The 18,160-nt window shown below is 37.1% G+C and overlaps 2 protein-coding genes and 1 pseudogene across 2 annotated transcripts; 2 read left to right on the top strand and 1 right to left on the bottom strand.

The window, feature by feature from the left end:
• Positions 1–1,222: 1,222 nt before the first annotated feature.
• LOC118662982 (olfactory receptor 52E2-like) lies at positions 1,223–2,167 on the top strand. The gene has a single exon (XM_036322178.1). It carries the CDS (start codon positions 1,229–1,231, stop codon positions 2,165–2,167), a length of 939 nt encoding a protein of 312 aa, XP_036178071.1. The 5' UTR covers positions 1,223–1,228.
• Positions 2,168–7,565: 5,398 nt separating this feature from the next.
• Positions 7,566–10,134, top strand: LOC118664313 (annotated as a pseudogene).
• Positions 10,135–15,156: 5,022 nt separating this feature from the next.
• LOC118662988 (olfactory receptor 52E4-like) lies at positions 15,157–16,104 on the bottom strand. Its single transcript, XM_036322192.1, has one exon. It carries the CDS (start codon positions 16,102–16,104, stop codon positions 15,157–15,159), a length of 948 nt encoding a protein of 315 aa, XP_036178085.1.
• Between the last annotated feature and the right edge of the window lie 2,056 nt (positions 16,105–18,160).

Here is an 18,160-nt window from a genome sequence, read left to right on the forward strand (position 1 = left end):
AAAAGGCACTTTTTACTATAAAACAGCTATACATAATGAATTGTCAAATGCTTTGAAAATACATACTCTAAGGTACATGAAATTACATGAGAACAGTGTAAGTATCATTGAAAATGATTGATTCAGTTTGTTCAGAATATACTTTCTATCTAGTTTCTTCTTCAAAATATTTGCCATGTATCTTAAACACTTAAAGTACAATTGCTTCAGATTTATAGTGAGGATACTGATATCTCTTTTTTAGATATATGTGAGCTTAAAAGACACTGTGTTTGAGTAACTGTGTGTGAAAGAGGGGGCTCTGTATATATGACATGAGTGTGAGGCGTGGATTATATTTTTCTTATGTTCATTATCTTTCCATTTCAACTCAATTATATTCTCTCCACTTTCTACTTACTTTTTATACACCTTTATTAATTATAAGCATTTTAAGCATTTGGCAAGTCATTTAAGCTATTTCAGGTTCAGATCAATATGTAAAAATTCAAGTTAAGAGTGTTTATAAAGATTAGGGATGATATTTGCAAAGGTTCTGACAGCATTGAAAGTGGTAGGCAGTACCTCAATAAATGGTAGTTGATAATGTTTTGTTCACTACATTTACTTCATATTTTGTAATAATAAGAAATAAATATTAACAAATGGGTTGATTTTAATCTTTTAGATTTATTTTTAGTATTTGAGAACACATCTTAATGAATCTGGGTGTTCATCAGCACTTACTGCCCATCTTGTAATTTAACTTGAGTGTTACTATTCAACCAACCAAATGGAATTAATAGAAATAACCATTTATAGAGGCTGATAGAGCCCTTTGAATGTTAAAATTGAAAGTAAATTATGTTGGTGATGATAAGAAAAGGTAATTAATGAAGCCGGTATTAACGCAAAATCTTAGCATATTACCAATGAGGTAACCATTGCAAAGGAGACCATTCTTCTAACAGAGGAGGAAACGGTGCCAAGAAGGATGAATATATTATGTAGAATTTTTATTACAATCTACATGTAACTTCTTTTAAAGCCTTCTTATTGATAATTCACATCTTCACTTTGCTTTTTACATAGTACATTTCTAATTGTGTGAATTAACTAAAAAAGAGAATATTCACAACTGTCACTTTTCTTTAGGTCTAAAACACTGCAGAGTTTTACCTGGTAACCTACATACAGGTTGGCAGAAGCACATTTGGAAGGAACATGGACTTACGCATTACCTATCAGGATGTCCCTTCTCAATGACACTCAGTATCATCCCGCCTCCTTCTTGTTGTTGGGAGTTCCAGGACTGGAAACGCTCCACATTTGGATTGGCTTACCCTTCTGTGCTGTGTACATGATTGCGCTCATAGGGAACCTCACTATTCTGTTTGTGATCCAGGCTGAGAGCAGCCTCCACCAGCCGATGTTCTACTTCCTGGCCATGTTGGCCACCATTGACTTGGGTCTCTCCACAGCTACTATCCCAAAGATGCTTGGGATCTTCTGGTTCAATCTCAGGGAGATCATCTTTGATGCCTGCCTCACCCAGATGTTTTTCATTCACAACTTCACCGGTATGGAATCTGCAGTGCTCTTGGCAATGGCTTATGACCGTTATGTGGCCATCTGCAACCCACTCAGGTATAGCACCATCCTCACCAATAAGGTCATTTCAATGATTGGTCTTGGTGTGGTAGTGCGGTCATTTATTTCTGTGATTCCATTTGTATTTCTCATTTTGCGATTGCCCTTCTGTGGGAATCATGTCATTCCTCATACCTACTGTGAGCACATGGGTCTTGCTCGCCTATCTTGTGCCAGCATCAAGATCAATATCATCTATGGCTTGGCTGCTATTTCAATCCTAGTGTTTGACATTGTAGCCATTGCCCTTTCTTACGTTCAGATACTCCGTGCTGTTTTCCGCCTTCCTTCCCGTGAAGCCCGGCTCAAGTCTCTCAGCACATGTGGTTCTCATGTTTGTGTGATTCTTGCCTTCTATACACCCGCCCTCTTTTCCTTCATGACACATCGCTTTGGCCGGAATGTCCCTCGCTATATCCACATACTCCTGGCCAATCTTTATGTCGTAGTGCCACCAATGCTCAACCCTGTCATATGTGGAGTCAGAACCAAGCAGATCTATAACCATGTGAAAAAAATATTATTTAAAAATAAGTAATTAAAAAGAAATAGTGCCTAATATTTATGAGATGAAATGCCTTGTTATATTAAATTCAGTAAATTTAAATGTGCTTGACATAAATGTTTCTTTATTTTGGCTCCCTTCTGTAAGCATTTTAATGAGTTCAGACAGTCAAAAGTCTAAGCTTTGTTGTCCAATTCATATGGCAAAATATGGCTCATCAGTCTTTATATGTAATTTTTTAAATCAATGGTATCAGTAGATATTAAGTAGGATTTAAAGAATGTGCCATATTTCTGTGCAATAGCTACTCTCTATCATTCTTATGAATTAAAATATATATACATATTGATTTCAGAGAGGAAGGGAGAGGAAGAGAGGTAGAAACATTGAAGATGAGAGAGAATCATTGATCAACTGCCTCTTGCATGCCCCTATTGGGGATTAAACCCGCAACCTGGGCATGTGCTCTGACTGGTAATTGAACCACTGACCTCTTGGTTCATAGGTTGAGGTTCAACCATTGCACCACACTAACCAGGTACAGTATTCTAGTCTTATTCCAGCTGTGAATGATAAAGTTTAAATGTATTAATCTGTAAATGTTTTCTTTTAAAATTTTAAAGGCTACCTTATATGCCCTTTTTTTTTTTAAACAGTCTTTTTTATGTCTCTAAGCATTAACTTTTCTTTATACTTTCATGGCCTAAACGGTAAGTTGAAATCAGTGGCAAAAGCACTGAAACTATCTTTAAGTGCAGTTTCTCCTCAGATATATTTATAATATAATGCCCCAAAATATAGAAATATGTAAATTTCCATAGAAGTAAATTTATAGTTCTAAATACCTAAATGCCTCTATGTTAATTAATAAATTACATCACTAATTAATTACCTTTTCACCAAAATCAGGTTTTGATGGCTTTACCAGTGAATTCTACCAAATATTAAAGGAAAAGAAAATTACAGCAATTACCTAAAATCACTTCCAGAAAAAAATCACTTCATTTTATGAAGTTGGAAATACCCCAACACCAAATCCAGCTAAAGATATTATCCAAAAAATAAACAATTTTTAAAACGCTGAATATGCCTCAAAAATATTTCTCATGAACAGATGCAAAGATACTTGATAATATATTAGAAAATTGAAGCTAATAATTTATAAAAATAACTATATAGCATGACCAAGTGGTGTTTATTCCTGACATGCAAAGCTGGTTCAACATTCAAAAAACAATCAAGAAAAACAACGTAGAACCTCAGCTTAAGGGAGAAAAATTCTATTCATTGTATGAATGATTAACAAAAATATTTTTTAAATAGGTTTCTATTGATTTCAAGAGAGGGGTTGAGAGAGGGATAGAGAGATAGAAACAGTGATGAGAGAGAAACATTCATCAGCTATCTCCTACATGCCCACCACTGGGGATCAAGCCTAAAACCTGGGCATATGCCCTGACTGGGAATCAAACCAGTGATCTCTTGGTTCATGGGTGTATGTTCAACCACTGACCTATCCTGGCTGGGCAAGAAACATCTCTAAGGAAAACATGGCACATATTTATAGTAACACTTGCAAATAAGGAATAGAGAACTTTCTCAAGTTGATTTAAAAATAATCAAAATCTACAACTAAATATCTAATCTAATAAAAGAGACACATGCAAATTGACTGCACTTCTGCTACGCCCAAGCCATGCCCACCAGCCAATCAGAGTGACTATATGCAAATTAACCCAACCAAGATGGCGGCCGGCAGCCATGGAGCTGGAGCAAGCAGGAGGCTTGGTTGCCCCAGCGATGGAGGAAGCCAAGCTTTCTGCCTACACTGGCCGGCTGCGGCCTCCGCTCAAGGCAACAAAGTTTCAATTATAGAAGATAAATAAATCCCAGATACCTGCTTCTAGCCAGCCTCCACTGGGAGCTTGGGTGGCTGGAGGCCATGGCCAGCCTGCAAACAGCCATCAGCACCTCACCCGGGCTGGTCAGGCACCCCAGTGGGGACTCCCACCATGAAGGGGCTGTAGCCAGCCTGCAAACAGCCATGAGCCCCTCACCCAGGCTGGCCAGGCACTCCAGTGGGGACCCCCACCCTGAAGGGGGTGGGGCCAGTATGAAAATGGCTCTCAGCCTCTCACCCACAGTGGCTAGGCATCCCAGCAGGACCCCCACCATGATCTGGGACATCCTTCAGGGCAAACCAGCCGGCCCCCACCCGTGTACCAGGCCTCTATCCTATATAATAAAAGGGTAATATGCAAATTGACCCTAACAGCAGAATGACTGGGAACGACTGGTCTCTATGACACACACTGACCACCACGGGGCAGACCCTCAGTGCAGGAGCTGCCCCCTGGTGGTCAGTGTGCTCCCACAGGGGGAGCTCTGCTCAGCCATAAGTCAGGCTGACGGCTGCCAGCACAGCAGTGGTGGTGGGAGCCTCTACCGCCTCCTCAGCAGCGCTAAGGATGTCTGACTGCAGCTTAGGCCTGCTACCCGTTGGCAAGTAGACATCCCCCAAGGGCTCCCAGGCTTCCAGAGGGATGTCTGACTGCCAGCTTAGGCCCAATCCCCTGGGTAGTGGGCCTAAGCCATCAGGTGGTCATCCCCCAAGGGGTCCCAGACTGTGAGAGGGCACATGCTGGGCTGAGGGACTTCCTCCCTGAGTGCACAAATTTTTATGCACTGGGCCTCTACTCTATAGGGTGTCCCAAAATTCACGCAAGATTTGCAATAGAATTGAATGGCAATCTTGCTTGAATTTTGGGACACCCTATATAAAAGCCTAAGCAACCGTTTGACCATTTGACCAGTAGCTATAATGTGCACTGACCAACAGGGGGCAGGCGCTCAACTCACAAGCATGAAAACATGAAACAGACTGATGAATCTCAAAGGGAAGGGGTGAGGGGGAGGGCAGAAAGAGATTAACCAAAGATGTTATATGCATACTAGAGGCCTGGTGCACAGATTGGGCTGAAACCAGCTCTCCAACATTCCCCAAGAGGTCCTGGATTGTGAGAGGGAGCAGGCCAGGCCAAGGAACCCCACTGGTGCACAAATCTGTGCACTGAGCTGCTAGTATGCATAATAAAAAATAACCCAATTAAAATTTGAGCAAAATATTTGTCTATACACCTCATAAATACACATATAGAAAATACACAGATAAAAAGATACTCAACATATATTTCCATAAGGAATTGCAAATTTTAAAAGTACAGTAGGATTTCACTACCTACCACTAAAAATGGTGAAAATTAAAAAGAAGTAAAGCAATACCAAGAATAGGTGAGTATGCAAAGCAATAGAAACTTTCATCAGTTTTGATGGGAATGTAAAATGGCACAGCAACATTGGAATAAAGTTTGGAAGTCTCCTACAAAGCTAAAGATAGTCTTGCCACAAAATCCAGCAATCACACTCCAAGGAATTTACCCAACTAGTTTGAAAACTACATTCACACAAAAACTTGCACATATACATTAATAGTATTTTTTTCATAATTGCTAAGAATTAGATACAATGAAGATGCCCTTCAACAGATAAATGATAAAAGACTATTCAAATTGTGCTATACCCATTGTATATAACACAATGGTAACTATTCTGCATCAATAATAAATGAAATATCAAGCTATATAAAGATGTAAATAAATTTCAAATGCACATAGCTGAGTGACTTCACTTAGAAAAAGCTAATCTAAAGAAGATCCATATTATATTATTCTAGCCATATTATATTCTGAAAAGAGCAAAATTAAAGAGACAGTAAACATATTTGTTTACCAGAGGAAAAGGAGTGAGGGTTGTTAAATACGGGGGGAACATGGGAATTTTTAAGTTGGTGAAATACTCTGTATGGTACTATAAGGGTGGATGCATGATACTATACATTTGACAAAACGCATAGAATTATACAACTTAATGTAATTTTAAAAACACCATTTACTAATAGGAAGATCCCAAAATGAAATGCAGATTTTGACAAGTACAGTGCATTATAAATATAGGGAAAAAGAACAACCTTATTAAAGTGGATGGGGGAAAATGTGTTAACCTAAGTAACTTTGGGAATGAGTGGAATCTGAGAGACGAAAGGCAAAAAATAACCATGCATAAGCATTATACTCCAGTGAATAAGTTTTTCCCATGGGGATTAGAGGTTAACTGCCGGGGTCCAACCCCAGCAGGTCCAGGGGTCCCCAAAGGTGTGGATGGAGTCGGCGAAGAAGGAATGACACAGAGACAGCGTTCAGTTGATCAGCAGCCTAGCCAGGATCTCTAGCCAGGATCTCCAGCCAAGTTCTGCTCTGGATCTCCAGAGAGGTTCTGCTGTTTATTGTCTTGTTACATCCGTATTTATCCCAGTTGATTTTAATCCTGTCAATTTCTATTACAAAGGTTAGGGAGTTTCTTATCTCCATTCCAGGGAGTAAAGATTATGTAGCTTAAGCATGATTGTTTGTAGTGATTAACTGCCCGCCTGGCACTTAGTTAAGGAGTTTCATCCCCTCCCTGACTTCAGGGAAAAATTCCTACCTGGGGAAACAACCTTTCTCGGAGAGGTGACCTTGGTTAAAACACACAGCGCTAAGGGGAGCAAACATTAAGAACAGTATGCTATATACGCCAGGTCCCTTGAAACATATGCTGTGCAGATGTTTCTTTCCTGCAGCGGCTGTGTCAAGCAGCAAGGATGGACCGGCTTCCGGCAGTTAACACTGCTAATACATATGCATACTGTTATTAAACAGTTATGCAAATAGATGGCATATGGTGGTGGCCGGATTTATTTTTTGGGAGGTGGGGGAGGGCAAGATTAAATCTTTATACAATTAAAAACTTCTTAAAGAGATTTATTTTTACAATCTATTGGAGGTTTTCAGATCAGTGCCAACTAGAAATTAGGAAAAATCTCTATACATGTCAAAAAAGACCAAATACAATTTTTTAAAAAATATATTTTTATTGAATTCAGAGAGGAAGAGAGAGAGGGAGAGAGAGGGAGAGAGAGAGAGAGAGAGAGAGAGAGAGAGAGAGAGAGAGAGAGAGAAACAACAATGATGAGAGAGAATCATGGATTGGCTGCTTTCTGCATGCCCACTGCTAAGGACTGAGCCCCAAACCCAGGCATGTGCCCTGACCGCGAATCGAACTGTGGCCTCCAGGTTCATAAGTCAATGCTCAACTATGAACCATGCTGGCGGGGCTGAGTATAAATTTTAGTAATTAATTTGAAATGCAATTAAACTGCATTTCATAGATTCTGTGCAAGATGTGGTTAAGCTTAATTTATACTGAAATGCTTCTCTTCTATAATTATGAAACTTTCTCTAATTTTAACTAAACCTAAGCCAAAAGGTAGAAATACTTGGTTCCCATCCTGGAAGCATTTGTAAGTTAGAAATATTTGAAGCATGACCTTAGGATGATCATCATTGATCCCAGGTATCTACACTGTTATAAAACAACTCAGAGATTCAGTTCTGTTTCAATCAAGGAAGCCTCCAAAGGTTATTTCAAATTTAGACTCAACAAAGGTAAATGAGCAATTGACCCTGAACTTATGTTCAATTATACCCGTTATCATTGTTAGAAATGGCTTTTCTATCTTCATTGAATTGCTACATTGGTCACTTTATGCAATTGAATTTAGGACATGAAATGTGCCTAGTTCTGTCTTTTTTTCTATTATGTTCTACTTATCTATCATTGTGCAATTGCCACACTATCTTAATTACTATAGTTTTGTAAATTTGAAGTCCTTTATTGTAAGTCCCCCAGTTTTGATATATGTACTTTTTCCAATGATTTTAGGATATTTCTATAGTTATTTTAGAATAAGCTTACTTTTTTTGGTATTGATTGAAGCTGTCTTAAATTTATTGATAAATTTAGGAAGAATTGACATCTTAACATATTTGTCATCCAAACCATGAATGTTATAGAATTTTTAAAAATTGTCTCCTTAAATTCTTTCATGTTTTATAATTTAAATGTTTATTACTAAGTACTCCATGTTTTCATGACATTGTAAGTGATATTTCAAAATTTTACAAAATTATAATTTAAAATATTAATTTGTAATTGTTTGCTAATAGTATTGATGCTTATACCTGAGCAATTAATAAGCTAAATGATTGCTTCTACATTTTTTTATTTTTTTGTAACTGTTCAGGTAATTTCTAAATAGAAGCGTTTACTTTTTCATTTCAGTATTACTTTTTTTTTGGACATATTTAGCTTGTTAGACCCTCTAGCAAAATTGATGCTAATTGATGTTTTTGCCTTTTTTAAAACCAAGGGACAAACCTTCCAGTGTTTCACCATTCAAAATGATATTAGCTATAGGTTTTTCATGGATTCCTTTCACCAAATGAGTAACTTTTATTTTTTTGCCTAGTTGGCTAAAAGGGTTTTGTTTTTTACTCTCATATATGAATGCTGAATTTAATAACTACTTTTTCTAATTCAATTATGATCATCTTTTTTGCATTATTTGTTTATATAATGAATTACAACTTTTTGACTAAAAATTCTAATAATCGCTTCATCAATCACAGCATGGAAGCACCCATTTCATCAAAAGATAGCTATCACCACAGTCTTATTAAAGTAAAAAAGGGGAAAAGTAGCACCTACAGAATGGGACTATGCTGCACAGATGAGCTTCATAAGTGGATATCCTCTTGACCATCATATCCAAAGTTTCTTACATTTCAATTTCTTGCCCTTTATTAAAATAACATTTTGAGGGTTTCTCTTATGTACCTGATCAACTCAGGTACCAAAGTAACTTGAAAATATTACACAAGTTATGGTTACTGGGAGGGTAACCAGATGAGTATTTCACAAAAGAGTGAGCTAAAGATGACCATGAACCACTCTACCAGCAGAAAAAATTCTTTCTAACTTCCACAATCCCCATGGAATATTAAATGAGATAGGCAATAATTTTAATATCTCTGGTAGTTAACTAGCCTCACATTTCTTTCATTATGTTGTTAAGAGTTTTACTGGTATGCTATTACACATAGTGATATTCAGCCATCCCTTATATTTCCCCAGAAATACCAAAGAAGACAGTAGAGCCTTTTCCAAGAGTTCTCAGGAAAATGTCCTGTCAATGACACTGCCTCACATCCCTCTGCCTTCCATCTGCTGGGTATACCAGGTCTAGAAGATTTTCATATTTGGATTATCTTCCCTTTCTTTGTTGTTTATTTGATGGCACTTGCGGGAACTATTAAGACTGAGCAGAATTTTCATCAACCCGTGTTCTACCTCCTGGCTCTTATTTCCTTTATTGATCTAGGCCTTTCCACTTCAACCAACCCCAAGATGCTGGCCATCTTCTGGTTTAAGGAGATAGGCTTTAAAGGCTGCCTCATCCAAATCTTCTTTATCCATACCTGCACTGGTATGGAATCTGTTGTACTCTTGGCCATGGCAATTAACCACTTTGTTGCCATCTGTGATCCACTGAGATATACTACTATTCTCACCAACAAAATGATAGTCATCATGGCCTCACTTGTAGCGAGGAGGTCAGTACTGCACTCCTTGTCATTCCCCTCTACCCTCCTCTTAAATGATTATCCTCCTGTAGGCACTACGTTATCCCTCATACCTACTGTGAACATATGGGAATTGCCCATCTTGCCTGTGTTAATGCAAGAGTCTACATCATCTATGGCTCATTTTCTATTGCTGCCCCCATCTTTGACTTAATCCTTTTTGTCCTCTCCTATGTTCAGATCCTATGAGCTGTTTTCTGTCTTCCTTCCAGAGATGCCTGACACAATGCACTTGGTAAATGTGGTTCACATGTATGTATCATTTTAACCTTTTACACTCCAGCATTTTTCTCCTTTATGACTCACTGGTTTGGTAGAAATGTCCCTAGCTACATTCACATACTCCTGGCCAGTCTATATGTGGCTGTTCCTCCTTGTTTCAATCCAGTCATTTATGGGGTCAGGACAAAGCAAATTTAGAACAGAGTTGTAAGAATATTTGTAAAGAGTGTGTGACCCAAATGTATTTGGAAATTGATATTCTTTCCAGGTAATATTTAGCTTATACATCTCTCAGGGTGCCCCAAAATGAGACTATGTAAAAGTCACTCGGGCATTACATCAGCCTTTATTAGAATCTCTTAAACTCAGACTCAATGATTCCTTTATATTATTTGACTTTCAATCAATTATACTGCTTTTTCTCACTGAAAGTGACTGAGGACAGTAAGGCTAAGTAATATGTGTAATGAGATTCTTGAATGTGTGGGTTAATGATGTTCTCCATGTCAGTAGTATTTGTCTATTCTTTTGCCACTACCATGCTCTCTTAATTATTGTGGTTTTTCAGTAAGTCTTGAAGTTCAGTTATGTCAGTTCTCCAACTTTATTATTTTCCTTCAATATTGTGTTTGCCAAGTTAGTATTTTTACTTTTCACATATATTAAAAATCAGTTTTTCAATATTCAAAAATAATTTGCTGGGATTTTTATTGGGGTTATGTTGAATCTACAGACTGATTTAAGAAGAACTGACATATTGACAATATTGTCTTCCTAACTATGAACATGTGATATTTCTCCATTTGCTTATTTCTTTGATATATTTCCTCAGATTTATATAATTTTCCACATGTTGATACTGTACATATTTTTAAGGATTTATACCTAAACATTTATTTTTTAGATGCTAATATAAATTGTATTATATTTATAATTTCAAATTCCACTTCTTTATTGTTGCTGTATAGGTAAAAGTTTATTAAAAGTGTAAAAACTATATTAACTTTGTATCCTGAAACCTTGCTAACATTGCTCACTACTCCTAGGTAATTTTACTTATGATAAATGTAGGCCCATGTTCACACCAAGTCTTGTACACAGATATTTATAGTTGATTTATTCATAATATCCAAAAATGGAAACCAACACAAATACATAGCATGATGACTTGGTGGACAAATTCATACACATCCATAAAATATAATACTATTCAGCATTATAAAGAAAAAAAATAAGAATACACAACATGTATGAATGAATCTTAAAATAATTATGCTTAGTGAAAGAAGTATATACCAGAAGAAACAAGACATATTATTTTATTACATCTACATAAAATTGTAAAAAAATTAACCTAGTAGATATAAGCGGTAATTGCTAAGAAAAGTAGGATGGGTTTAGGGAATGATAAAAGGTATGCATTTCATAGGTACATGAGGAAATTTTAAAGGATAAAAGATATGCTTGTTATATTTATTATGACAATTGTTTCATAGTTGAAAACATATGGCAAAATACATTAAACTATTCAATTTAAATGTGTTCACTTTGTTGTATGTCAGATATTAATAAAATTATAAAAACATATATTTTTAAAAAATCCTCAATGAATGCCATACTTATTCACAATATAAGCCAAAGGTATTAGTGTTTCCTAGCTATTCTATACGTTGGGTGCCTGAAAATTCCTTGAACTTTCTGTCGTATTATTCTCTTTGTACATTATTCACAAACTATATTGCCTTCATCATTTCTTTCAGATTTTATGAACAGTGAAACAGTGTTTTTGCCTTTCTATTTCTTCACCCTAAAATACTTTTTATCAGAGATTGCCTTGTTAAAACCCTTCATTGCCTTTAAATACTCTCTCACATATCATCTGCCAAGTGATTCTTTTCCTGACAACTCTAAATATAAAGATACCCTTGTTAGCCTAGGTAGCTAGATATTAATAAAGGAAGAGATCAAAGAGAATCAGACAGTATTAAGTTAATAAACTAGGGAGCTGAGTTGGACAGCAAGCTTGCTTCACTAGAAAGTAACAGTATTCATATAGGGTCCAGACTTATTTCCTGAATGGGGCAGGAAAGATCATTACTGGTCATTAGCCAGTATTATTGAGGGAGAGATAAAACAATAAAGGGGGAATTCTCTGCTGGGCACATGCTAGTAGAAGCCAAGAGGTACTTCTACTATGAGACATGCATAATAGGAACCAAGATCAGACCTGTCTAGCCTGGGAAAAGGATCAGATTAGATAAGGGACAGAAAATCCCAGAAGATCTAGGAAATGGATTGGTTAGGGGGAGGGCCCAACACCAGCCTTCAAAGGATTAGGAAGTTGATTGGTTAGTTTGAAAGTGCACGTGGTCTGCCCAAACCCTAGATAATATAATATAATACAAGTTTAACAAAGGCAATCTCTCTCTCTCTCTCTCCCTCCCTCTCTCTCTCTCCCTGTAACACGTGTTCATTCATGCACTCGTGTTCCCATATTCTCTCTCTGTAACAGCCATGCAGGCCTAACAGCCAAGTGCCAGCTCCAAGCAGGAGCTTGTGTACTGAAATGTAGTGCCAGGTGGAGTGCAAAGACAAAGCTAGCTGGACAGGGACAGAGGCTGAATTGGACTAAGCTTTGGCATGGCAAAGAATCTCTGATCACTGGCTCTATTTCTGGGCCTGATAAAGACAATGCTGGATTTTTTCCAAAGTGGAACTGACAGAGATGAGACACCAAGAACCGGGGGGCAGCCTTCTATTTCTATTCCAATAAATCTTGCAACTCTGTGAAAGGACCCCATTTTCATCGGCCACACCTTCCACCACATACACAGCACTCCCCTAATTCCCCTTTTCTTGGTTTTTTAAACATAGCACTTATTTTTAACTGTTACATTATATTTATGCTTAAAACTTTGTGAATTAAGGTAGTCCAGTGTGGTTAAAATGCAATGACTCTACTACAACTAATCTCTCCCACAGTTTAAGACTAAAATTTGGACAAAATACAAAGCAGTCACCTATCAAATTAGAAAATCAGGCAAGTTGAAACAGGGGGTCAAAATTTGAAGAACTGACTGGTATCATGTGCAGTCTAAAAAAAAAGTTCCCCTATGTTCTTTCCTTCCACTGGTTAAAGAACAAGCACCCAGCAGGGAAATAGCAGGTTACACAAGCAATAAAAGAGAGGAAAGGAGGGAGGGAGGAAGGAAGAGAGGGAAGGAGGAAAAAAGATTTGGATTTAGAGATTAAGTGTGAAATCCCTATTTTTTCCCTTCTTTCCTTCCATTTCACTAACTATATCAAGTAGAAATAGTTTAAACACATTGATTTATGATGGAGCTAGTGAAATCAGATAAAAGAGCAAAATCCAGCTATATGTTGTGCACAAAACCCCACTTTATATATAAATAAGTAGTTAAGTTAATTTGTCAGGCAAACAGTATTTAAAAGAAACCAAAGTGGCTACATTAATATCAAACAGAATTCAGAATAAGACATATTGTAAAAAATAAAGATGGATGTTATATAATGATAAAAGAATCACTTCTTCAGGAAGACGTAACAATACTAAATGCACATGTACCTAACTGCAGAGCTCCAATTACATGAAGGTAAACAGATGGAATTAAAAGGAAATACAACCAAATCCACAGATATATTTGGAGAATTCAAGATTCTTTTCTCAGTATCCAATAGAATAAGTAGAGAGAAAACAAACAATCAAAAGGTATAGGATGTAACTGAAAAATGAATTAGACTAAAATTTATAGCATTACATACTATTTAAAAGGCTATATATATATATATAATCTCCAGCAACCAGAATGGCAGAACGACCAGAACGACCGGTGGCTATGATGTGCACTGTGGCAGCCAACCAGCCTTATCTGGGGTCCAATCAGCCTCTTTCCTCCCTCCCCTCCAGCCAGCCTGGCCCCTGATTGGCCCCCAACACCCCGATCAGGGGTGGGACTGGGCGGTCAACCACCAGTGGCTCCTCCCACACACCAACCTGGCTCGATTGGCCCTCATCGGGGCAGGCAGGCCAGACCCCACCTTTGCACAAATTCTTGCACTGGACCTCTAGTATGATAATAAGTATACATTACTTTTACTTACCATCCTTTAAGAAATTTTTCAAAAATCAGTTATAAACTCCACTAGAGGAAGTAATCTTTTGTTTATTATCACATCCTTTAAGACTAGGTAAGTGCCTGGTACATAACGATGATTGCTAAAATCAATGCCATCATTTTATTTTACTTATATTGCAGGAACAATAGTTCTGCTTCTTCAAATTTCCACAAGTTCGAATGATGCCCAATGTTCACACCAGCAGTGTGAATAAGTCATGTTACAATCAATATTCATTCTCAAGGGGCTCCCTAAAATGTGCCCTTCTCATCAGTAGCTAGGTGGAAAGGATAGGGCTTACCACACATTTTTCTCTTTTGCTCACTTCTCTTTAGCTTTCCCTTATGGTTATAATGAGAGTACAAATTAACCAAATCTTGATTGTCATCTAAATTATCTATTTTTAATTTTTTTGGTTAATTCCCACCTGATAATATATTTTCCATTGATTTTAGAGGTAGGGAGTGAGAGAGGGAGTGGGAGAGATGAAAAAAAAAATTGATGTGAGATATATCCATTAGTTGCCTTTGCACACACCCCAGCTAGGGCTGGGTATTGAACCTGAAACCCTAGGTAGATACCCTTGTCTGGGAATCAAACCCTCAACCCTTTAGTGTGCAGACAGATGCTTTAACCACTGAGCAACATTGGCCAAGGTGAATTATCTACTTGTAGATTCTTCCAATTTACAAAGCAAACAAAAAATACCAGCCACTGTCAGAAGGATGCTTTTATTTGATTAACCTTATAAGATAAACTAATGTGCATGCTTTGAAAAGACATTGAACAAATACATATTCAGGGAAGGAATGATATTAAAATAATCTTACCTTTATTAAGTGTTGAAATATGCTAGAAACAGTGCTAAACACTTTGCAATCATTAACCTTACACAGTTATTACATTTTTCTCTTTTATAGATGTTTAGATAGATTAAATTATATATAACTATAACATACAGAGGTAGTAAGTGGAAGAATTAAGATTATAATTCCTGATCTTGCTGATCCTATAATCCAAAAAATTTATGTCAAAGAAATTATTAGAGGAGGGAAATAAGTAGAAAAGTAGGGCCCATAAGTCTCAGTTGGTTTTAGTCATGAATAATTGTAGGACGGATTTTCGGATCTGTTTGGTCCTTACTCCATAGATAACAGGGTTCAGCATAGGGGGTACCAACAAGTACATGTTGGCCAGCAGGATGTGCGTGTGGCGTGGAACATGCTTGCTAAATCGGTGGGTGAGGAAGGAGAAGAGAGCAGGGATATAGAAAGTAAGGATGACACAAACATGAGACCCACAAGTACTGAGAGTCTTCAACCTGGCATCTTTAGAAGGGAGCTTGAAAACAGTACGGAGGATCTGTATATAAGACAGAGAGATGCATGCCACATCAGTCCCCACAATTAAGATAATGACTGCCAAACTGTAAAGACTATTGATGGAAATGTCAGCACAAGCCAACTTCACCACAGCCATATGCTCACAGTATGTATGGGGGATGATATTGGTCCTGCAATATGGCCACCTCTTTACCAGAAAGGGATGTGGTGTCATTAGCACTAACCCACGCAGAAGTGCCACTATGCCAACCTGAACCACCACAGAATTTGTTAGAATGGATGAGTGTCTCAGAGGATTGCAGATTGCCACATACCGGTCAAGTGCCATGGCCACGAGAAGCCCTGACTCCACCCCAGAGAAAGCATGGATGAAAAACATCTGAGTGAGGCAGGCATGGAAGTTGATTTCATGGTAATTGAACCAGAACACAACCAACATCTTGGGAAGAGTGGAGGTTGACAAGATGAGGTCTGTGATGGCCAACATGGAAAGAAAATAAAACATGGGTTCGTGAAGAGCAATCTCAGTTTTGATGATAAAAAGGATGAGTATGTTTCCCATGAGGGCAATGACATACATTGAGCAGAAAGGGATAGATATCCAAATATGCATGTCTTCTAGACCAGGTATGCCCATCAGGATGAAGACACTAGGATTGGTGAAGGCCGTGGAGTTAAAGTCAGGCATAATGATTCTGACTAAATGAAGACATCTCTTTCCCTCTTTTGTCCCTGGAGTAATCAAAGGCACATATATTCTTGTAAATATACAATATAGAATTATTCAGTGTAAAAATACAACCAAATAAATTTTAATTGCCTCTTGGTAAGTAGCTCTGAAATTAGAATTATTTCATCCCTCATTCCCAGATATTAATCTCATTAAGAACTAGTTGGAGTAGAAACTATCTTCTCCAACTGCTTACTACTTTGCCTTTGGCTCAGAACCTGATACTAGGTGCTTTCCTTCTGTCTATGAAAGCCAGGCTAAGTGAACATCCTGAAAAATAACACCAGCTCCTTGCATCCTAATAAGACAAGGGGGAAAAACTTTCATATCATCTTCATTGAAAAGTACCCCTCCAAAATAATTATGGACTTTGAGACGTTTTGCATGAGGTATACTCTAAATCAGTGATGGCAAACCTTTTGAGCTCGGCATGTCAGCATTTTGAAAAACCCTAACTTAACTCTGGTGCCATGTCACATATAGAAATGTTTTGATATTTGCAACCATAGTAAAACAAAGACTTATATTTTTGGTATTTATTTTATATATTTAAGTGCCATTTAACAAAGAAAAATCAACCCAAAAAATGAGTTCGCGTGTCACCTCTGACACGTGTGTTATAGGTTTGCCATCACTGCTCTAAATCAACCATTTTCAACCGGTGTTCCAGAAGAATTTTTAAGACATCCAATACCTGACTTTGTAGTTAGGGGTACTAACAGCTTTTTCCTTACATTGTCAAACAAAAAATGACAACAGCCAAAACAATGATAGCCTTCCATGTGAATGAGTCAAAATTATATTTATATATATTTTGTCAGACCGGCAATAGATACATTTTTTGATGTCTCACAGAATTTTCATAATTAATTTATGTGTGCCATGAGGTGAAAAAGGTTGAAAATCACTATTCTAAGTATATATTAATGAAAACAACATATAAAGGAATAATAAGCTCTCCATATTTACAATATTTTTAATGACAAAACTTTTTGAAATGTTCCTCCCTGATGAATTTTGGCCATAAAACAAACAACATCTAATCATCTAAATAGCTCTAAGACAGGAGAAAAGCCATTAACACACCCAAAGGGTATGCTGCCTGGATTTTCTGTTATCTCTAGAAAAATGTGACTTGAAAAAATATCCATGTTTTCATAGTAATTCAGATATGTAATTTAATGGTTACTCCTACTCTTGGATATATGTACCAGTATATCCTAAATATGTATGTCCTCAAAAGAGTAATCATTAAATATTTATTTTTACCAAATTTATATTGAGATGCTAACTACAGTACAGGAGCTTCTCACGATACCTAAGAATTCAGAATACACTATACACTTTGGGGAAGAAAGATTGGTGAGCTCTAAATCAATCAAGTAATCAAATGGGGTTTTTCCCACACCAACATGCAATTACAGACACCAGCTGGCTCAGTAATTTGCTACTTTTTGTGTCATAATATGTACCACAAAAAATGTTAAGAGTCATTAGCAAGTGTCCAGTTGCTGATTTGTATAAAATATTATGAGGTAACCTTTATCATTTTTAATTTATAAAAGAAACATGCACTTTACATAAGCTAAATTTCTCCTAAGTCACATACTCAGCATGTGCTTGAAGGATATAATACACCCTGATTCACTCTAAAATTTCACCATTGTTCCTCTACCATATGTAATCAAAATAAAGGGACAACAGATGGTAATGTTTTTTCCCAGGCATTATCATGAATGATTCTCATAGGGCACTTAGAAGCAGTAAGGACATATGTGCTTACTTATTGTTTTATAAATGTGGTGTTATGGATTAAGATGGTTTATAGCAAATCCATAAAATAATCCTAAAATCTTTCTATTCCAACATCTCAGTTGATTTCATTGTGATGGTCATTGTGAAACTAGTGGTAAGCATTTTATTTCTAAATTAATTATTCTTAACACCAGAGGACACATTTGCACCACTTCCTTTTCCAAAGTTGGTACCAGTTGACTGGTACATGACATCCTAA

Source organism: Myotis myotis, unplaced genomic scaffold (assembly GCF_014108235.1).
Source record: "Myotis myotis isolate mMyoMyo1 unplaced genomic scaffold, mMyoMyo1.p scaffold_m19_p_10, whole genome shotgun sequence".
Classification (NCBI taxonomy): domain Eukaryota; kingdom Metazoa; phylum Chordata; class Mammalia; order Chiroptera; family Vespertilionidae; genus Myotis; species Myotis myotis.